General features: G+C 38.2%; 1 protein-coding gene across 1 annotated transcript in view; it reads right to left on the bottom strand.

Moving 5' to 3' along the window:
- The window catches only part of REF6 (relative of early flowering 6), a 29,418-nt gene extending 14,748 nt beyond the window's left edge, over positions 1 to 14,670 (bottom strand). The window contains exons 1-4 of the mRNA XM_088985720.1: positions 13,447 to 14,670; positions 11,902 to 11,980; positions 11,693 to 11,760; positions 9,505 to 9,655 (exon numbers count right to left, since the gene is read on the bottom strand). Of these exons, the coding sequence (XP_088841846.1) occupies positions 9,505 to 9,655; positions 11,693 to 11,760; positions 11,902 to 11,980; positions 13,447 to 14,296 (1,148 nt within the window). The 5' untranslated portion in view covers positions 14,297 to 14,670. The remainder of the gene's footprint in view (positions 1 to 9,504; positions 9,656 to 11,692; positions 11,761 to 11,901; positions 11,981 to 13,446) is intronic.
- Positions 14,671 to 23,763: the final 9,093 nt, after the last annotated feature.

Below are 23,763 nucleotides of genomic sequence, written 5' to 3' on the forward strand. Positions count from 1 at the left end.
ACAATCATGAGATTGAGTCCCTCAAACAGCTCCTTCATCAAGAGTTTGAGGTGAAAGATCTTGGTGCACTACGATACTTTTTGGGTATTGAGGTTGCTAGATCCAAGCAGGGGATTTTTATCTCTCAGAGAAAATATGTTCTAGATCTGTTGGCGGAAACTGGAAAGTTGGGAGTTAAGCCGGCTGATACACCCATCGAACAAAATCACAAGATTAGTGCAGAGGGCGGGGAGCCTCTTGAAGACAAAGTTATGTTCCAACGGTTGGTTGGAAAGCTCCTATATCTCTGCCTCACTCGACCGGATATCAGCTATGCAGTTAGTGTTGTTAGCCAGTACATGCACCCCCCTAGAACTTCTCATCTTCTTGCGGCAGAGAGAATATTAGCATACTTGAAGAGATGCCCAGGTAGAGGTATACTGCTCAAGAACAATAATCACATGAGAGTGGAAGTCTATACAGATGCCGATTGGGCTGGGAGTGTTGATGACAGAAGGTCTACCTCTGGATATTGTGCCCTTGTGGGAGGTAACATTGTCTCTTGGAAGAGTAAGAAGCAGAGTGTTGTTTCCCGCTCCAGTGCTGAAGCGGAATATAGGTCAATGGCTAATGGAGTGGCTGAAATCTTATGGCTGAGGTCACTACCTAAAGAGTTGGGTATTGACTATGAAAAGCCCTTAATGCTGCATTGTGATAATTAGGCAGCTATTAATATAGCCCACAACCGAGTGCAGCATGACAGACTAAACCTATCGAAGTTGATCGACATTTTGTGCGAGAAAGGGTCACATCACAAGAAGTGTGTCTTCCGTACATCACATCTAATATGTAGCTCGCGGATATCCTCACCAAGGTTGTACCAAGGAAGAAGTTAGAGACAGACCTATCCAAGTTGGGAATGATAGATATCTACTCCCAACTTGAGGGGGAATGTAAAGAACACTGATGTGGGCCCCACTGCAACGGTCCCCATTGTGTCCGTAGGACAGCATGTGTAGTTATTTGTTTCAGTTATAGTAGTGTCAGCTTGAGTCAGTTTGTTAATTCAGTTGTTACTTATTTCAGCTTTTATTTACTTTATTTATTATGTAAGTACTAAGGGCAGATGTGTCCTTTCCATTGTGTACTAAACATAACCTATAAATAATAAGAAAGTGGTGGCGGCAGATTTAATAGAATCTGTTCCTCCTTTCAACCACTTGGGTTCTCCTGTTTCTCTTCTATTCTCTCTTCTTTCTCTCACCTTTCTTCTATTTTGTAAACCTAAAACCTACTAGGATGATTCAAGACTGATTACAGTCTTGATCTTCTACTCAAACATATATGTGCCAATAAGGGGATTTTCTTGTATCTATTCATTATTTTAATGGAATTGATGTTATTTATCAAAAAAAAACATATACGTGCCAATAAAAGAAGCGAAAAGTAGAGGTCAGAAGAACCAAGTTCTGTCAGAATATAATTTTATTGAATGGGCATAAATGATGATAAAAGTTGTTTTTTAGATCCATGAAAACAAACAAATTCGTTAGGGTGTGTACAGAGTCCGTTGTTGTGTTCACCTTTCAGATGGTTCCAGAACAAGAAATTCTGTTTCAAGCATTCAGTGATTGGTGGTTCTACAACAAGCAATCCATGGTTCCAGAACCAGGAAAAAAACTCTTTTTTAACACACTAATTTATAGTGTTCTAACCCAGAAAACATGGTTCATTGAAGTAAGCATGGCATGGCAGTCATATGGTGTACCTCATGCACCAATAAAGCTCCAATCTTTTTTTTATTGGAAACGGTAACTTCATTAATACAACTTAAGCATAACTCTCCAGAGTTAAGTACAGCTGTCAACCCCTAAAAAGGTGTTGAGACCCCAGTAATCTTTCTTATAAAACTTCCCAGAACATTCTCTCCCTAACAGTCCCTTGTTTAGCAGATCTTCTTGTCCATTTGAGCCCCCAGTAATCTCTCTCTCTCTCTCTCTCTCTCTCTCTCTCTCTCTCTCTCTCTGGCTCAATAATGACCATACGATATGACCAAAAGTAAGTGGTGAACATGTGTGTACACATTAGGCATACAATCAATACTCACATATTATAGTTCAGAAAATGAACCACAAACAGAACAGCCTCTTTTGTACTGTCTGGTTCAGAGATGTTTTATTCAATTTGTTTAGGTCCACCATTTAGTTAGATCAACAGCATGAAATTGCTGTTAAGATAGATACTTACACATGGAAGCTGAAAGGGCAGGATCAAAGGATCCATAAGCCCAACCACTTCAACCCTTCTTCACCTGTCTCAGCTCAAGGACATTGTCAACTTTCCATATGCAGAGCACCTTCTCTCAGGTTTTTCTTTACTGTTCACAAATTTTAGAAACAAAAACCATGAGCTACATTCACATTGGCAAACACAATGGCCAATGCAGAATATTGGACAAGAGAACTGTTAACAATGAACTTCTCTGTAGTGAGAATGGGCTGAATGGGCCTTAGTGTTCTTTATTTCTTTTAAGTAGTATCTAAAAGTTATGTTTCTTAGTTATGGGCCTTATGGGCCTTTTTTTATGAATGAAGATAATTTTATTAAGCCAGAAAATTAAGGCATTACAGGAAACCCATGAAGAGGCATGAGCTGTTACCTCTTCTAACAGAGTATTACATCAAGTTAAAAACAGGAGTTAACAGAAATAAAATTACAGTGCAGCTCAAAATAAATGTTCCCTTGAAGCCCCTTGGTTAGCTAACCCATCCGCTAAGGTATTTTCTGATCTTCCCACCCAAAGAGAGGTAACAGTCATGCTTCTTGTGAGCCAATTGACTTCCTCAATAAGTCTCTGTGTCGCCACATTGCTGAAGCCGGATCTGTCAGCCATCCCACAACAATTTTGGAGCCTCCTTCAATTGCCAAATTCTGAACTCCTAATTGTTCTGCAATCTGAATACCTTGTACAGCCACTAAAATCAGCTCTATTAGAGTCTCCCATTCCCACGGGGCCTGAAAACAAGGCTAAGATGTTGCTGTCCTTATCTCTCAGCACCCCTCCCATCCCCAATGGGCCTGGATTTCCTTGGCTGCTACCATCAAAATTCAGCTTTGCCCAACCTTCAGGTGGAGGCACCCACACTGCAGATTCCCTGTCCTTCCTCATATGACTATTAGCCACTGCTATCCAGTTTCTCCAAATATCATCAAAAGAAAATGTATGAAAGAATTCCATAGTTCTTATAACCAATGGATGGCCCTAGTGAAGATACAATCCTTTCCCTTTCTTACAATCCTCCACATAGTTTTTCCCTTTTTGTAAGCCACACAAAAAATGAAGGATTGAACAACTGACTCAAGTCTATGGTCAGATTCCACCTGCATCCAAACAAAGCAAAAATCCAACTCCAAATAGCACTAGAAAAGGAGCAAGATACAAGTAAGTGGGAGCAATCCTCACCACTAGCCCTGCAAAGTACACACCAGTTAGGGGAAAACACATGAAAAGCCTTTTCTTCTGCAAGCATCCCAAGGTATTGATCTTTCTATAAAACACCTCCCAGCAAAAAATAATAATTTTAGGTGGAATAGGTCTAGACCATATCTCCTTGGTTGGAAAACCCAACTGTCCCAAGGAAGAGAAAAGGGCCTTAAAAGAAGCACAAGTGAAGTAACCTTTTGGATGAGGGGACCATAATCTCACATCCAAACTAAGAGGGTCCAAAAAGACATTGCCGAAAAGAGACAACAGATCTGAAACACTACTAAGTTCATCATCCCTCAAGCCTCTCCAAAGACCAAAGTCCCAACTTAAGGATAAGGGTGGTGAGGAAAGAGTTGGGAGAAAACAAGAGATAGCTTTTTTCTTGTAAAGGGAAAGGGAATAGAGACGGGAATCGGTCCTTAAGGGCAAAGGTACCCACCCAAGTATCTTCCCAAGATAAAAGAGTTACCAGAGTTGACATCATACCTAACAAAGTTGAGAAATTGAGGGAGGATATTCTGGATTGCTTTCCACGGAGATGCCAACGTAGCTTGACGCAATACACCCGATCCCATCCATTTTCCAATCTGCCATGTATACTACCTATCACTTCATGCCACAACCTCTCCCTTTCTCTAGGCCACCTCCACAACGATTTTCCTAAGAGAGCTTTATTCTTGAGAGCTAACCTTCCTGGCTTCCTCTTTATTCCTACAAACCATTTCCCGGTTAATTAAATGATCCTTCTTTTCCTCCCCGTGCTCCCAAAGAAAAGTTCTCATTAATCTCTCCAACTTCTTAGCATCCCTAACAAGAATTCTAAAGATAGAGAAAAATAGACCAGTAGGTTTGCTAGGGTAGCTCTCAATAAAGTCACTCTACACCCTAGAGAAATGTAGTTCTTTTCCCAAGTAGCTAATCTTTTCTCAAACTTTTCCAGAACTAGGGTCCAAAAACTACTCTCCTTTGAGTTAGCCCCTAGAGGGAGACATATGTACTGCAAGGGCCAAGAAGAAATGCTACACCCTAAACAATCTGCCACAGACTCAAGAATCCTCTCATTCATATTAACACCTACCACACAACTCTTATCTAGGTTTATCTTCATATTGGAGACATTCTCAAAGTGTTGTAGCAAGGCTCTAAGATTCCTCACTTCTCACCTATCACCACCTTCACAAAAGATTATGATGTCATCGGCAAACTGTAGGTGGGTCACACAGACATTGTTCCTTCCTATCCTCCAATCTCTCACTTCCTCTTCCCTATCTACCTTAGAAATTAATCTACTAAAGACATCTGCAAATAAGGTGAAAAGAAAAGAGGAGAGTGGGTCACCTTGTCTAAGGCCTCTACAAACTGGGAAAAAGTCTTTGACCACCCCATTAACCAAGCATGAGTAATGGCAAGAGATAATACAACCCTTTACCTAGTTGCACCATCTACCTCCAAATCCACAACACCCAAGGACCTCCAGTAAAAAGCTCCAATCCACAAGATCATAGGCATTTTCTAAATCTAGCTTACATGCAAAACCTTGATTCCCTGACCTCATGTCCTCCACGCACTCATTTGCTATTATGATCCGATCCGTTATTTGCCTTACTTGCACGAAAGCACCTTGTGCTTGACTAATGATGGAGGGTAGTACTACTCGAATTCTCATAGAAAGCACTTTAGCCAGGATTTTATAGATGCTTGTCACCAAACTAATCAACTTAAAATCCTTAGGGTCCTTTGCATAGTTGTCAAGGCGTCGCCTAGGCGACTAGGCGCCCTTAGTTGGGCGCCTCGCCCAAACACCTTGACATTTAGCAACTAGGCACCCTTCTAGGCGACTAGGCGCCCGCGTAGGCGACTAAGGGCCCGCCTAGGCAACAAAAATGACAAGGTGGGCGCCTTTTATAATGTCATTTATATTGATATATCTTATTAATGTATGTGTTAATACATTTTATTATATGCTATATATATATATATATATATATATATATATATATATATATATATATATATCAATTATACTTTGTTTTAATGTTTTACTATTGAAATTTAAAAGATCAAAGGGTTTTGAGGAGAGAAAAAGAAAGAAAGAAAGAAAGAAGAAAGAAAAGAAAGACGAAAGAAAGAATAGAATAATAAAGTTCTTTTTTTCTATTCTCTCTCTCTCATTAAATAAAACAAAAACTCCATCCTTGAATATTTATCATATAAAGTTAGTAAACTTCTTAAGCTGCTAATTAATATGAACTTGCTCTATTAAATACTTATTATAAAGTATTGTTTTTGAAAATAATGAAATTAATACATGTAAAAGATTTTTATCTTTTAGATGTGATGATTTGCCACATTTTTAGAGGAAATTTAATGTTCTTATTAATTTATTAAAGAGAATTGCTATTTTTTCAATTAACATACATGCTGAATGGTATATAAAACTAGGAAACTAGCCAAAAGTCAGTTTTTTATATTATAAAACTTTTATTGCCTAGGCGACTAGGCGCACCAATGTCGCCCAAAATTGCCTAGACGCCTTGAAAACTATGGTCCTTTGCATCTATCTTCTTTGGGATTAGGGCCAAGACAAATTCCTAAAACACCCTAACAAGGTCTTCTCTAATCACATCCCAATAGTCCAGATAGAAAGCCATCTCAACAAGACCCCCCCCCTTTCAACTAATGTTGTGCATCTTTATTCTTCTTGATATAAAAGATTTTTATTAAAAATAAAGAAAAATGAGACCCCCCTTCCTCTTCATCCTCCACCTAACCCCCCTCCCCTTAAGGAGGCTAACACCTTGTGTTCGGGAGGCTTACGCCTCTTGCATTCTGAACTACGCCTCATGCCTCTAGGTAGTGGAACACCTAGTGTCACACCTCCGCGTTTTAAAACATAGACACATTGTGGAAGCTGCAAGGAAATTTTCTTTTTGTTACCCATGTTCCTGTGAAGTTTTGGGGTGATGTAGTTTTAATAGCTACCTACCTTATTAACCACAAGCTTTCTCGAGTCTTGGGGTTAAAATCTCCTTTTGCAGTCCTCTTTCTTGTTGTTGAGATTTTCTCTATTCATCTGAGGGTCTTTGGCTGCACTTGTTATGTCTGCATTCCCAGTTCCAAAAGACACAAGTTTGACCCCAAGGCTCGGAAGTGTATCTTCCTTGGTTATGCCTCCACATAGAAAGGCTATTGTTGTTTTGACCCCATTAGTGGCACCCGATTTGTTCCCATGGATGTCACCTTTGTAGAGTCAGTTCCTTTTTATAGCCATCCTTCTAAGGGGGAGAGATCTCTCGAGTTGTTCTCTTCATCCCTTCCTTTGTCAACTCCAATTGAGTCTTCTGCCAATCCCTCCATAGTTACCCCCATTCCCGTGGAGGGATCCTCTCCTTTGAGGTCTTCCACTCCTACAACTCCCCCTCCTCCTACTAGTCCTCCAATTGTTTCAACTTATCCTATTCTCTAGAGGTGGTACCAACAGCAAAGGCTAAGGGAAACACAGGTTGATCCCACACCTCCAGTTGAGTCTCAAGCGCCCTCGACTATTGAAGAGAAGATATGTCCATCACCTCCTCCACAAGCACCCTCGTTTCCAGAGCTTGACCTACCCATTGCTTTGAAAAAAGGTAAGAGGAAATGTATAACTCATTGTATTTCCAAACACCTTTCCTACAACTTGTTGTCCCCATCCTAGTATGCCTTTCTAGCCTCCATCATTTCCTCTCAATCCATCCCAAAGTCTAATTCATAAGCCTTAGCCACACCAGATTGGAGGGATGCTATGAGTACTGAAATAAAAGCCCTTCATAAAAACAATACCTGGGATATTGTTGACTTACCAACTGGGAAGGAACCTGTTGGGTGCAAGTGGGTTTTCACTATCAAGTATCGTTCAAATGGGTCAATTGAGAGGTATAAGGCTTGGCTTGTTGCCAAGGGATATACCCAGGTATATGGGATAGATTACACTGAGACCTTTTCTCCAGTTGCTAAGAAGACTTCAATCAGAGTCCTTTTATCCTTAGTAGTGAGCTATGATTGGCCTATGTATCAATTTGATGTTAATAATGCATTCCTTAATGGTAATCTCACTAAAGTGGTATATATGTCCCTTCCTCCTGGTATATATGGCAAGGAAATGCAAGGAAAGGTGCATAGATTGAAGAAATCACCTTATGGCCTAAAACAGTCTCCACGTGCTTGGTTTGACAGGTTTATGGCTGCCTTGTTCAGTTCGGCTACACTCAAGCTCAATTAGATCATACCCTCTTTGTTAAGAGAAAAGGCACTATAGTGACATTTCTTATAGTTTATGTAGATGATATTGTGGTTATTTGAAGTTAGTGCTCTCAATAAGTTTCTCAGTTTTGAATTTGAAATTAAAGATTCACGGGAGTTGCGATATTTTCTGGGCATTGAGGTTGCTAGGTCCAAGTAAGGTATCTTTATTTCTCAACGGAAGTATGTGCTAGACCTTCTTATTGAGACTAAAAAACTTGGTGCTAAACCTGCCTCTATCCCTATTGATGTGAATCATAAACTCGCAGCTAATGATGGAGAACTTTTAGCTGACAGGAGAGTGTTTCAGAGATTACTAGGGAATTTTCTTTATCTATGTATGACTCGTCCAAAGATTTCATATGTTGTGAGTGTCATCAGCCAGTTCATGCATGCTCCCAGAGAGACACATATATGACTGTTGTAGAAAGGGTGTTTTGCTACCTTAAGGGAACCCCCAAGAAGGGTATATTATTTGCTAAACATGGACACATGAAGGTAGAAGCATATACAGATGTTGATTGGGCAAAAAATGTGGATGACAGGAGATCCACATCAGGATATTGTGTTATGGTATCCGGAAATATTGTTTCTTGGAGAAGAAAAAAGCAATCAGTGGTTGTTAGATCTTCAACTGAGGTTGTGTTGTGATAATTAAGCTGCTATTAACATTGCTCACAACCCAGTTCAGCATGATAAAACTAAACACATTGAGGTAGATAGACACTTTATACGGGAGAGAGTGGCTTCAGGAAAGGTGTGCCTACCTTTCATTGCATCAGAAGAGAAGCTAGCAGATTTTCTAACTAAGGGAGTCCCAAAGGCAAAGCTTCAACATCATGTAAGCAAGCTGGGCATGATTGACATCTATGCTTGCTTGAGGGGGAGTGTAGTGAGAATGGGCCTAATAAGCCTTAGTGTTTTTTATTTCTTTTAAGTAGTATTTAAATGTTAGGTTTCTTAGTGATGGGCCTTATTATTTCTTTAGTGCTGGCCGCCCCATTAAGGGCATCCAAGTAATTGTACTCAGACTTAGAATTATTAATAAAAGTGATGAAAAGGGGCTAGAGAAAGGTTCGAATTCTTCTTCTCTCTCTTCCCTTCTTTTCTTCTTCCACAACCTATTGCTGAAACTTCTTTCTTCTTCTTTCTCTTTCTCTCTTTTCTTGCTTTGAATTACTGTAAGTGTAATTTTCAACTCTCCTATTAGGGCATATGATCACTCAACATGCCCTCCATGTATTAATAGGCAAGAAAGTTTGATCCCTTACTAGATGCTAACTCCTTTAAAAAACTACTGTCATGACATTCCCATTACTTATTTCGGGGTATTATTGATATACATAGGACCACAGAAATGATGATAACTAGTTTTTCTCATGTTTATTGTTTACAGGTGAGGAAAGAATACTATATTTACCACAAAATCAAAGCTTGGCAGTGTCAACACATGAGTTCTTTTTCCAAACAATTATTTAAGGGTTGAAAAACTTGGAATTGTAGAGATTTCTTTAGCAATCAATAAACAAACATTTTTTCAATGTGTTCACCCTCTTGTAAGTTGTAACACAAACACATTGCAGCATTTCCGGTTCAAACTTTTGCTACTACTCAGTTCAAGCCTGACCAAGTTCAAGAAGAAAGTGAATAGGAATCCACAAGGGCATAACCAGAGGAACTTATACTAAATTTTTTTGTTGGAAACAGAGAATCCAATTTATCATAAGGGAAGGTTGCCACACAATGATGAGATAACAAACCTTGAACATAATGCTAGTGCAAGAGAATAGAGAAGCTGAAAATGAGACACCATGGGAGGATAATTTATTGAAGCCCTACGAATTGCAGCTTCTTTTGCAACCTTCAACCATTCAGGAGTAGCAATATTTGCTGCCTCTCCACAATTAAATCCTGGAAAGAAAAGTCCAATGAAGGGGTGAATGTTCCAAACAGTAAAACAAATATTTGCTTTCATCACAGCAAGCACTAGGGCCAATATCAGGAAATAAAAGAAGGTGCCAGTTTCCATCATCAGTAACCGGAATTCTGGAAAATGCTTAGATCTAAAACTTGGGGATACCAAGCACAGACAGCAGGAACAACGAAGATGCTACTAGATCTTTCCTCTACAATTCTGCATGGAAAGAGCACCTAAAAGAGATACAAGGAACATAAACAAATAAAACAAATGGCATATGATCAGTGGGCACAAATTCTAGTGCCCATTAAGACTGCAATGCAAATCTGAACCGGATATAAATTGTGATCCAGTTTAACTTTGCATTTGTAACAATGATTTGCACTCCTACCTGATACAGAATTTGCACTTTTTGTCTCATTTGCACTCACTGGAAATACAAATTTTGCATCCCAAAAACTGATGCAAAATTTGCACCACCTTCCTTCTACCTCAATTCTCTATCATATAAAGTGGGGACCAGATCATGTTATTTCTTACCTCACTCCCAATAAATAACCCTCCTATCTCCATCTCTTTTATATAGAGTAGGGGGTTACTTTACTTAATTTTTCCTCTCATTTTGCTTCTCACAAACAATAAAAAAACCAAATCTAAAGCGACAGTAAACCAAAATTATACTCAGCCTATTTGCATTCCGATGTGTTTATACCAGTGCAACTGAAACTTACATGTAAACAAATGAGCCTAAATAACAAATATTTGGAAAATATTATCTACAGAAATAAACCTAAATTCATAAATTCATCTGTTGATTGTAAACCAAAATCAAGAATTATTTTAACAGTAAAAAACAAAAAAAAAACAGTAAACCTAAAAGAAGAAGCCAGTAAACTCTTTAGAGTCTTCCCAATTGCAGTACAACAGCCAACAACTTGAAAAACTTAAACATGCTTAGTATAGCCATGTCATAGTGCATGGGTATTGAAAAAGATACTTGGCACAATGCTTAGTATATTTTGGCAACTTATGCCATAACAAACCTAGTAAACGGTTGGAATTTCATTAAATCAGCATGAAAGAAGTACTGAAAAAGATACTTGGCACAATTGAAAAACAAACTTAAACATACCCTATCGTCACATTAGATGAGATGCTCATATCAGCATCCATTTCCTAGATTTTGAGAAAAAATGCATGGAATTTAATTAAACCTAACACGAAAGAAGTATTTAAAAGGATACTTAGCACGGTTGAGAAAACTAACTTAAAGGTACCCTATCAGCATATCAGATGGCATACTTATATCCATATTCATTCCTTAGATTTTGAGAAACCACAAGTCAAATTCCCATATCCTACATCTGTGTCCACATAAATGTCTGTATCTGAGCATCTCAGAGACAGAAACAGATGAACTTGATACAAAGAACCAATAAAGACCCTATATAGTTGGGATAAAGCTTAGAAGCCAGTCTCAGCTGGGTTTTCTTCGAAACTTCAACTCAAGTAAACCAAATGGTTAAACCGTTTGACCCATGACCCAGTGACAAAAATCAGTTTGTGCCCAGCTCAAGTCTAACAACACTGTGTGCGACTAATCCACGTGTAAGAAAGATTTCTAGGTTCAGGAATGGGAGCTCAAAACTAGAAATTGGAAAGAAGCTTTGATTAAGCCTCCTGTTTTTGGTCTTTCTTGAGCTTTAACTTCCACGGGGCTGTGACTTTCAAAGAACACCTTACCAAACAACAAATGATTTTCTTGCCCTTTAATGGCTTTCAAAACCTTAGCCATAGCCTAACCAAGCAGGGCCCTAGTAAACAAGGTATTTATAATGCCAATTTGACAGCCTAATAGCAACCAATAAACAACACCCAAATCCAATTCAGGTTGGGCTATGACTAAGCACCTAAGGTTAGCCTCCAGGTTGTGTCACAGCTGTGATGAATTAAGATTTTGATTTTAGAACCAAGCACCATTTTCCTGTGGCTAAGCTAAACACAGTTGTTCCAAGTGAAGGATGTCTCACCATGGCTGAACCCTGAATGATATGCCCTTGGGAAAGTGACAACAAACTCCCCCGCATTTTGCACCAATCTGATTTTAGGATAAAATAAATGAAGTAAGAGAAAAATAGAAAACAGATTCGTGCAACCACCCAAAACACTTTCTTTTCTCTTCTTTCTTGAATTAGTAAGCTAAACACTAAATTTCCGTGCAGTGTAAGTTAAGGACTACCTGCAGCATGGAATCCCTAAACTGATGAGTACTTCAGGTGACATCACTGTGGTCTTCTCACCAAGAATAGCAAAAGTAACTGCACAAAATCATCAACATCAGAATAGGAGATAGCTGAATTTCATAAAATGTTCATCTTCATTTACATGAGAATATTGAAGTTCATTGAATAACTACCAAATAAAACCAGAGTTGCTTGATAAGTTATAGTCCTCTATAACCAACGGGATCATTTAATTCTACTCAGTATACAACCCTCATAAGATGACTAGCTGGATCACAAGTGAAGAGGCCCATGGAACAAGTATATCAATCAAACAACTCAGATCACAAAGGCCAAAAAGAGAAACAAAACAAACAAGTGGTAGAATGTAGAAAGAGAATCGTTCTTTCACAACCAGGAATGAGAAGAGGGGAAAATTGAAAAAAGAAAAATGAAGTATGTACATGCACAAGCATTACAGTCATGACAGCTCCCACTCTCACCCCCCCCCCCAAATGCCCCCACACATATGCTCCCTTAATCTTTCTAAGCCCCAAACCAATGATGATCCATGATGCCCATTTTAACCCTGTAGCACATGTGGCAGCTTGGAAAGCCCATCATGAAAGAGAATAAAAGGAAAATATTCTAGAGAACATGCCAAGGATATGTCTTGCATTTTTGTTTCTTTTGTAATTCCCCATAATACCAAAAACAGATTGGTGATATCCCAACACCTATGATCAACTAGCTTTTTGTCTACCATGTAGAGGATTCATATACCGGTAAACTTCCCAACACATATAAACAAAGGATCCTTAGAGAATACTCTATAAGACATGTTGAATAATCATACTTAGCGGACAGACTTCCATGCCCCTCATCCCCTGCAGCCCTATGGAAAATCTGCCTCCAAATCTCTAATCACTCCATCCTAGTTCTTTAGAATTGTTCCCAAATTTATACTAATAATGCAGAAAGTAAATTACTAGCAGGTCAAAGATCAAACTTCAAACTTCAAACATGTCACTGACTCAAAACTAATTATCTAAGCATATCATCCACCCAAGCAAACTCTAACCTCACCTCCAAACAGGAAGTGAATGTTGTTATAAACTCCAATACCACCTGAAATATAGTATAGATCATCTCCAAACCCTACTCCTAGAAACTCAAACAGAGTATACCACCATCTAAGAAGGGTTCATCCGATAGGAATTGGCCTTCCTTGCAAAACCTCCACAACTGCCATATGGATAGGGCCTCACATCGAAATAATGAGCAATATAATGTAAACAGAGAAATACTGGAAACTGAAATAATACATGGATGTAATAAGAGTAAAACAGTCGGATATTATAGTAGGCAAAACAAAACACAACAGCAGTCCAAAGGCAATGTAAACATACAAAATCAATTAATTGCAAAAGTTCAAAAAATAAAAAACAGAAAGCGAGGGAAGGTCATTTTTTATTTGACAACGATATAGAAATTAACTCTAGGAAAGATAAAACAGGGAGAACTCGTGCTTTTAATTGATCATGATGTAGCAAAGAACTGACCAAGAGGATTGACTTCTCCTCCATATCCATGGACTCGGACAACTTCCTCGAAAGCAACAGCTGCTTCCCTCGGCACTCCGTACCAAGTCTTCGCTGACCCCATATGCAAATAGTTTAAACTGTGCAAATCATGATCTTCCACATGCCAGGCAAACCAACTGAACATCATTGCTATATACACCATAGGCGAAGTCACACCAGGTATTTCCTCCTTCATAAACCGTAACAGTGAACCTTTAGCCCTCGAAACACCTCGCATATTCCACGCTGTATCTCCAACTGTAGTGGCTTCCCCTGATTCCCTCCATTTCTTACCATTAACCGGCACAAAGGCTGAGCCAGGCATGTCATTGGCATACTCCACCGAAAAGGGTTTGTCCACACTCGCCTTCCAAAAAAGGGTTTCGATTTCCAACGGTGTGAGCGCCTTCTTCCCAGTTTTCCTCAGATGGGTCTTCTCGAACTGTTTGGCTTTGGCTTCAAATTCCTGAAGAGTGTAGGTCTCTCCACTCTGCCACACGGGTTTCTGAACGGGTCGAGACTTCCGGGGACAGAACCCGATCTGCTGCTGCCTGGTGGTGAATGTAGGTGGTGATTTCGGGTTGGAGTTAGGGCTTCGAGCAGCGAGGGAGCGGTTGAGGTTGGCAATTGCGGTTTTCTTCGGCGGTGGTGGAAGCGGAGGAACGATCTTACAGATGCCAAACTTGGACGCTTCTTTCTCGATCTTGAGAATGTACGCGATAGGGTCCTGGAATTCTGCAACGGTAGGATGGTATTCGGGAGCTAAAGGTAGGGTTTTGAGCCACGGAAAGATCTCTGGAGGAGACTCTGCTGCCGATACTGCTGCCATTAATTAATAGTGGGTCAGAGGGATATTGAGAAACTCATTTACAGACTCTCATGACATTGAACAAGGAGGGAAGCAAAGAAGAAGAAAAGAGCATATCATATTTTCTTTGGCTTCTTTCCTTCCATCAGCTCTTCTTCTTCTTCTTTACTTTGCTCTGCTTTCCTTGTAAACAGAGTAGAAATGGTGAGAAGAGAGGGCAGCAAGTGGGAGAGAGTATATTGAGTGGGGTTTTATTCTGGTTTTGGGTTAACTGCAATAAATGACATCGTATTTTGCTTTAATTCCCCTCTTGCCATCCCATTTTAATTTTCTTTAGAAAAATACACATCAATATAATATACCCAGCAAGCGAAAAACAATTTCAATTTCCTTCTTTCCAAAAAAAAATAAGAGGAAATACTTTTACAGGTAAGCTGTAAGCAAGGGGCAGTAAACGATTCCTAGACGAGTCGCTTAGATTCCTTTTCAGCACGATACCACCCACGAATGACGTGGCCACTCCAATGCCATCCATTAGTAGGTAACGTGGGCCCCGTGTGTCAGCTTTAAACGTTGCATTGTTTTTTACACCGTAACAGCATCAGCTTCTATGTTGAGGTGCTCGTCTATTCGGCACTTGATATGGTCAGTGGCGATCGTGTGTGGCGTGACTCATCCCTTCTAATACATAAACAGGATATGGTGGGGACCCACATTGGATGGGCTATATATATAGATCCTGATTTTTCGAAGGCCGAAAAATTAGGCCCATGTAATCTATGGTGGGCCCCTCGGCTTGATTATGTGACTTATGTCGGGCGTCTAACCTATGATGGGCCCCTCGGCTTCCATTTAGATTAAGTTTACGCTTTTAACGTACGGTCCTCCCAAGTGCCAACCTTGTATTGGCGAGAATCCCATCCGATGATTTAGAACGCCTCCACGAGCGAGGGGACCCACGTTGAAACGTGGACTAAAATAGTACTTTGATTTTGAAAAATAAAAATAGAATTGATTTTCTTCTTTTTTTTTATTTTTTAGGAAAAAAAAAAGGAAACGCAAAACCTATTTTGTATAAAATAAATTATATTTATTTTTAAATTTTTGGGTAAAGACCAAAGAGTATCAATTAACATCAACTGCTACGGAAGGAAGAGCCGGAGCCCTCTGTTCCTTGGAGAAAGAGCACCGAAGTGAAAACTAAACAATGGGCGCGGGTTCGGCTGTATTATATTTTGTATGTCGTTTATGCCCGCTTTTTTATTTATTTATTACATTGAATTAACGATTTAAAGATGAGGGCAGTAGAGGCTCGAATAAAAAAAAGAAACATAACAGATGTTTGAACTTTGAACGAAAGATCCCAATCGTATGGTAATTGCTGCAGTGCATATTAATGTTGCTTTGGGCATATATACACGTTGAAAACTCGAGTAATGCCACTCGCGTCACGTGTGGCCGTGTAGGTAAAAAGGCGACAAGAAAAGAAAATTTGTGCATTTTCGGTCAGGGACAGTTTGGTCAATAAAAGGGCTTTATATACTCTGATTGGTGGTTGCTGGAGGGTTGTTGCCTGTTGGTTGTTACTCCAAGCTGGTTAGCACATCACTTCCCAAACATTAGCCAGTTGGCAAGTTATAGGTCTAGTATAGTAGCAGACCTAGAGACGAAGGCTTTTAAAAACACAAACTGCATATCCTCGGGAGAGGCAAAGTGAGCCTTGCAATCATTTTGCAGCTAACCTGTTAGGCATCCCAACAGTAAGATGGGCCCGAACCTTGGTCCTACATAACCTGATCAATTGATGATGCAGCCGAGGTTTTCATTTGGGTCCACTTGACTCTCGCTATATTACGTGGCAAGTTCCATGCTACCACGTCGGCAAAGAGTCCACTCTTTGTAAAAGCACAAGTCTTGCATAGAGATTCGGGAAAAAAAAATTTAAAAAAAAAAAAGGTGAAGTATAAAACGGGGTATAGGGCTGACGTGGACAAAGATATATTTCTCATAAAATTATAAATCTAGATTTGTCCATGTCATATTTCCACATGGCGAAATTCTAACCAGTTGTAGTTATGGATGTGAAAAGATATAATTCAACTTTTATCTAATTGTATTATTTATGGGCCCACTATATCTTTACTCCTTAGGGTGCTGAATTAAGGGGTTGCACGGGGGAGTTGTTTGCTAGCATAGATCGTCCTTGTAAAAGGCATGAGCACATAAGATATAGGATAGGGTTACTAAATATAAAATGAATGGAACCTCACCGCGCTGCAACTGCGAGACATGGTACGACCTTTTTTTGTCAACCTCTGGTTCACTGGCATCGCCTATTATATGTGTCCCATCATGTCTGTATTGAATTGAATGCTGCTGCTGAAACCATTGCCAAGGCTCTCGTATAGACTTTCACTGACTTTGGTAGACTTTAAAGTCTAGCAGCAACATGAGAGCTACTTTTTTTTCAAGTAGGAAGGAAATGGAGGGGCATGAGAGAGAGGATTTGCAATACAAACAATATAAAGAAAAGGACCCTAAAGCAGCAACATAAGCAGACTTTTTTTTTTCTCATAGAACTGAAGTGAAATACATGATGGTTAGGGAAAATAGTGCATCCAATAGATATATTAAAGTAGGGGTACTTTAAGCCCGACCTATATATCTGAAACATTATGATAATGGCACCTAAATTATATATTATATAATATTATATTATATAGTGTATAGAATAAATTTTAAGCATTTTTCAAGTTCAATTCCTTCAGATTTGGTTTATTGATTCCGCAAATGTATATTCACCCAATCGCCCACCCTTTATAAACACTATCCTTCCATGAATTGGAAACCTTTCCCCCTTGACATTGACTTGAAGTGTACGATCTCATTAGGAATTCTAGGGGAGGCTGATCTCAAATTACCTCTATATTTTATTAAAACAAAAAGAAATGATATCGAAATGAAAACTTAACCAATAATCAAACCCTCTCTCTTGTGAATTTTGATAAAAACCCACTTCATTGGTTATCACATTTATGATGTCCATTGATTGACTATAAGTTATAAGCCCAAAACCTAGTCCATCAAACCTATGATTACCCCTAGTCATAAGTCCTTTCAAGGATGCTCATTTATTTTGATGTAGCATATTAGAAGTCGAGAAACAAAGACACATTTGGGAGAAACCCCTAACTGTTGGGATCATTCTTGGCATGACTGGTCAACCCATTTATGCCCTGCTTATCTTTTTGGTCAAATGACAACAATTGAAGTCAATTATTCTTTAATCCTACACCCATGGTAACATGTCATGCCCAAGAGCATTCCTAAGAGCCAAAGTTTTTTGCCATTTGATCGCTTAGAGGATATAAAAAAGTGAAAGAATCCAAATAATAAATTTTTATCTTTTAAAGATATTTGATTTGTGAAAAACATTAAGAAATCTTAAAATTATATTAGTCAATGGCTCCATTAACGGTTCACTGGGAGGGATCTGCCACCAACAGGCCACTACATTCATACATTGAGAACATTTCCCTCGTCATTCATGGGTATATGTTCCCAATCTACGACTGCAATGGCTAGTTAGGTTGTTGTTGAAAACATGTTCTTTGTTTTTTTTGGCTTTTTCAAATAAAAGCAAAGAATATCATTTCAAAATAAAACTTTTAAAAGCACAAATTGATAGGGGGGTGGGGGAGCCAACTTGGTTATTACATAGTAAACTTAGGACATTTCAGAAATATATAGAATGGAGACTTAATGGATGACTTTAATTTTATGTACATTGAAGGCCAGAAGAATTTTTATTTTTTTTATCCCTCTCGCATTAGAGTGTCGTCTTACACGTTATGTATGGCCTCCTCCTATTGTGTCTGTGTATGTTTTGAATCATTCTACATGGAGTCATGAGTGAGCTACTGTGTTTAGTGACAATCACATGACTTGATCACATGCCTCCATATTTCAACAAGAACTTGCAGTTATATGGATTTGATCCCATGCTTCCATATTTCAAAGGGATATTGAGTGACAATCTCAACTACTGTGGTGCAAATTTTGTTTGATCCTTCATATAGACACGTACATACATAATTTACTCTCTTTGGTTTTCTTTTTATATTTTAATGAGAGACTTGTGTCAACATTTGATTTTTGCTCGGCCCACTGTCTAAACCCCCAATTCACTTTGAACACCCGATTAAACCCTTTCAAACTTTTTGAAACACCTAAACTCCCCCCTCCCCCCAAAAAAAAAAAAAACAACTTTCATCTCAAAAGCCCTCAAATCCATCGTTAAATCTACTTGATACCAATCTGATGGCCTCGATCAACTCTCATTTACACATTCACCCTTAGATCATACACATCATCAAACCCCAAACATCCTACAATACGTACCCATGAAATTTCAAGTCAAGATTCCCCTGTTTCCCCTTACATCAAATAAGTTTCCCTTTTGAACCCTCTTGTAGCCTAAAACACCTGGAACCCAGCTCCCTTTGATCCTAACAGCTCTAAAGCAGTTAGATTGTATGATTGAATATTAGACATGTTAAAACATCCACATACAAGGTTTCTACCCAAAATTCCCCTATTTACCCCTCAATTAAACCAAGATTATAATTCGGATCCTCTTGTTAACATAAATTCCCATAATATTGACTCCCTAAATCAATTGGATATTACCATCAGATTTGAGCATCCTAAAGTCTCTATATGTAAAATTTCACCCTAATATATCATTTTTTGCCCCTTCATCACACAAAGATTCCATTCCAATGCTCTAAATCGACCAAATCTCTTACCTTTGGATTTGTCTGATCCAGGCCCAATTAGGACAATTCGACCCTACCAATCTATCTAAATCTGCCATTGTTTTCTTCTAAGTCCCCAATAGCTATGTATATTTTAGTATGTTTATTGGCATTTTTCAGATTTTTCACGGCTTTAACAATTGCATACTTCTTCCTGGATTAATGAATTAACATTAACAAGGATATTAGTAGTTTTCTTGAATCTGTTATTATAGATTAAAGTTTAGATTGCTCTCGAATTAAAGTTTAGATTGCTCTCGAAGAGGATGATTTGAAGCTTGAAATCCTTGAATATCAATCAGTTATCCACTTTCTATCATTCGGGTTTGTTTTGTCCGCTATGATTAAGTCTTGTTTTGTTGTAATGTGCATTACCTTTGATTTGTGATCTCAAACTGAATTGTATAGTGTAGAATTTGTTTCTGGGTTGATGGCGATGAGATGTAGTAAATGTGTAGATCAAACTAAAAAGAGGGGGATGTTGGCTATGGATCTAGGTGTAGCTTGATGGGTAGGGGAGGGAATAAGTGGTCGAAGGAAGAAACTTTAATACGAAAAGAATAACAAAAAAAGAAGAAAAATAATACAATTTAAATTAAATAAAAAACAAAAAAGATAATAATAAGAAAATTGTTATAAAATAAAGAAGATAAGCTCTATGAAACAATGGAGCAAATAGGGTAGCATAAGCAAATAGCAAAAAAATAATAAAAATAACAAATAAATAGAAAATATAAAAAGAATAATGATAATAATAAATAATTAATTAATTAAAGGAGAAAATAAAAGAGTATAATAATAATAATAATAATAATAATAACAGCAATAATAATAATAAAAGGAGAATAAAGAATATATGATAATTAAATAAAATTGAGTAAATTCATTGTTGTTGGTTATTCTCAACTCGTCACTTTCTATATCATTGCTATGCTTTTGATTGCTCATGTATTTGTGGTTATGCTTATTTGGGATGCCATATGAGCCCTACCTATTGGAGCTAGGAGCGGGGTGCCTAACATTTTCAATTTCTCATTCGAGTAACTTGGATTGGTGTAGTTAGTGCCTAAGCTTTGAAGTCACTATTAAACCATGCGTTTTGGTGTATATTCCACACGTACCATCACCTATGTTTCACATAACTTATGGGTGGCGATTCCAATTCAGCCCAAGTAAGTTGTTTCCCTGATGCTCACAACTTGTAACTGAGTATAATTTTTGCTTCAAGCTTAAAAAAAGTTGGTAGATCATCAGCAACACTAGCACATGAAATTCGCATGCTTGCTTTACCTTTTCATCTACAATATAGGGTTGATTTTCTAGCCAATTGATTGACACTTTTAGAGTCTGTTTAATTTGCAGGAATAGGGGTTTATAACCAGTATCGGAATTTGGTTGGATGGAATTGAAATCCATTCTCATTCCCAGTGGAATGGCATTCCCCCATATGAGGGCCCCCTTTGGGGTAACTCCGACTAGCTGAACAGCCATGGCGTTCAGCCAAACCTTTCTCCCTTGGGAAAAGAAAATCCAGTCATGTCAATTTTAATTTGGGTTCAGATTCCAATATGAACCAAACAGGTGAGAGGAATAAATCATTCAGATTCTGATTCATAGGGATTCCCCGATCTTTAGATAATATTGGCAAAAAGTACACCTTCCATGCAAGTATAACTACTCAAAGTATCAAAGAAGGTACACAGCTCTCTTTTTTTGGCTCTTGTACTAAACAAAACGCCAATTTTTATTTACATACTTCGTAGAAGACAATAGAAAACCAAAATTGGGCCTGACCCAGAGTGCTTAATGAATGAATAAATCAAGCGCAATTACTGAAAAGAAAGCGATTAAGGTCGCACTTGGGCGGGTCCAGTTTTGTACGGGCTGAACCTGAGTTTTCAAGTTGTAGGCTAGTAAATTTGGGCCTGACCTAAACTTGTCTTGGGCTTTAGGTTGAGGTCATGGATAGTCCATGTTCAATTCAAGCTTGGCCCAATTAAATCTGAGCTCATACATACATACATACATATACACACATTTATATATATAAATAAATAAATATATATATATATATATATATATATATTCATAAATTAAGACATAAAACCTAATACAAGATGTCTATGCAAAATTACATTTATAAATTCTTTCAAACCCAACCAACCTACCCCAGCTAATGGATTCAACCAAAGCCAAACCAGGCCAAAGCTGTGTTGGGCTAAGCTCAAACCCAGTCCATTCTGGGTTTTGGGCCTAAAACATTAAGCCCAGGTCCAGATTTCAAGTTTATACTTTTATATGTAAAATATAAAAGTACATATAATATTTTATATTATATATCATATAATGTATACAATGTATTTTATACATAAAATGAGGAATTTCCAAACTGGGCTGAAAATGACCACCCCTACGCCACATCGTTCTTCATCCGGATTTGTTCCTCAAACCAACCTCACAGCACTTTCAATGCATCCATTGGAAACATCTCCTGAATTTGTATATTTTCATCCATGGGAAGATATTCCTGATACACGGTTATGATGCACTGTAAGGTGTGCATTGCAAAGAGTAAATCCGATTTTGCAGTGAAGGTGCATGCCCATGGGTAGGATCATGGTTTTTAAAACCGGATCAGACTGGATGATCGGGCAGAAAAACCCAAAAACATTCAAGTAACAAGTTCCGTTCATCCTAAAATCGCTTTTGACCAAAAATCGTTGATTTGATCAGTAATCCACTGACCCGGGCAATCAAACAATTGTCCCAGACGACAGTTTTGGCCTTTTTTTTTATTTTTATTTTTTAAGTCGGAACAGGCCGTCCATTCGAGCTGGATGGACAGAGCGTTCAACCCAGAAACTGGTCCCTAGAATGGTCGCCAGTCCGATCCGATTTTAAAAACATTGGGTAGGATGCAACTGGGCCATATTCAGGTTGAGATATGATAAAATTTTAACAGGTCCGATGCTGTGTAAATCCTTCTTCTGAATTTTGATTCCACAAGGACAATACTCACTATTGAGAGAGAGAGAGAGAAAATTATGGTTGTTATTCTGTTATAGCTCTTAATCAAACACAAACACACTAATAATGGAAATAGAAAAGCATAACCGATGGTATGTATTTATATTATATCGAGAGCCTCAAGAAAATGGCACAAATGTTAGTGGTGCGAATGTGCCTCAAAACTCAACTGGGAGTGTGATTGACACTGAAAAAATCGACCACATGCCTTGAATTATGGATACGGGTAGAGGTGCTAATCTGCTCCCTCCTCTTTTGACTGTATTGATACGTCTATATCTATTTATGTACCTACCCCCACCTCCAGTTGACCTTTTCCATTTTCCAAACTTATTTTTTCCCTCTTCTATTTTTTCACAGTTTTATTTACATGAAAAACAAAAAAAAAAAAGGTGCAATATCAATTGGAGCTATCACCTATCAGGCAGCTAACTGGTAAGTGATTACTGGAAGTGAATCGTTGTGGCAACAAAAGTGATTGAAGTAGAAATCTAAAAGAAGATCAATGATAAGGTGAAGGATTAAAAAAGAAAAAAAAAAGGAAGGTGATGGCCTGATGGATCATGGATGGGGTATTTATTTATTTATTTTTTCAGTAGCAATAATTCAGCCTACCATTTAGTGGGTCATTTCTAACTGGTAAGGTACAGTGGGGGGCCATCCCAATCTAATATTCTATCTCTAACGGTATCATATTCTCCAAAGTTGCTCTTATATCTGTTGAATACTACATCTATCCCATTTTCCCATTATATTTGACTTTTTTTTTATTAATCCATTTATATATTCGACATTGGTAATGGGGTAAGTCTGCTACGTGGAGGAATCAGAAAGAGATTTCTCTTGGATCGGTTGTGTCCAATCTCACAGTCCACAACACTCCTACACCCATTCAATAAACTTTTTGGGTCGATTTTTTTCCACTCAAAAAGGGTGAAACAGGACAGGAGCTTGGAGGTTTCTTTATTTATCATCCCATCCTCGGTCCTCACGAGAGAGAGAGAGAGATCTAATGATTAGAGTGTGGGTTGGAATCTAACGATTATAATAAATGTATAGGAGTAAGGTATATGGAATTAATTAGTGCTATTACCAAAAAAAGCAATTAATTAGTGAGCTTGTACAGGTGATTAGAGGCTACTTTTTTGTTTTTTTTGTTTTGTTTTTATTTGATGGTGTTTTGGGGGTTTTTAAGATGGCTTAAATTAAATTAGTCATATCTATCTATCTATCTCTTGATATCTGCTAAAACTAAAATTCTAGTATAAGCCATCCCATTAATTTTATAAATTTGCCCACCGACACTAAACATTATTTGGATTTTTTACACCATAATATTTAACCCATCAGGATTTAGATATTAATATTTAATAGGGCCCTTTCTTGACTTGAACGTCAAAAGTGATCAAATGCAAGTTGTCCTAAAACATCCCGATCAGCATCACTCCCATTAAGGGCTCTTACGAATTAATCTTCAGTAGAATTTTAATCTACCCATTTAATTAATCTTCAGTAGAATTTTAAGCTACCCATTTCGGATCCCCACAGTGGTCGTAAACAGATTTTGGCCTCCAAGTCCAATGATATTGGGGGCCATTTTCCCTCACTACCTTATTAAAGTTGGTCCCAGAGCGAGGTCAGTCT

The sequence above is a fragment of the Nelumbo lutea genome, chromosome 4 (genome assembly GCF_056320005.1).
Source record: "Nelumbo lutea isolate HS-2025 chromosome 4, American lotus-T2T, whole genome shotgun sequence".
NCBI lineage: Eukaryota > Viridiplantae > Streptophyta > Magnoliopsida > Proteales > Nelumbonaceae > Nelumbo > Nelumbo lutea.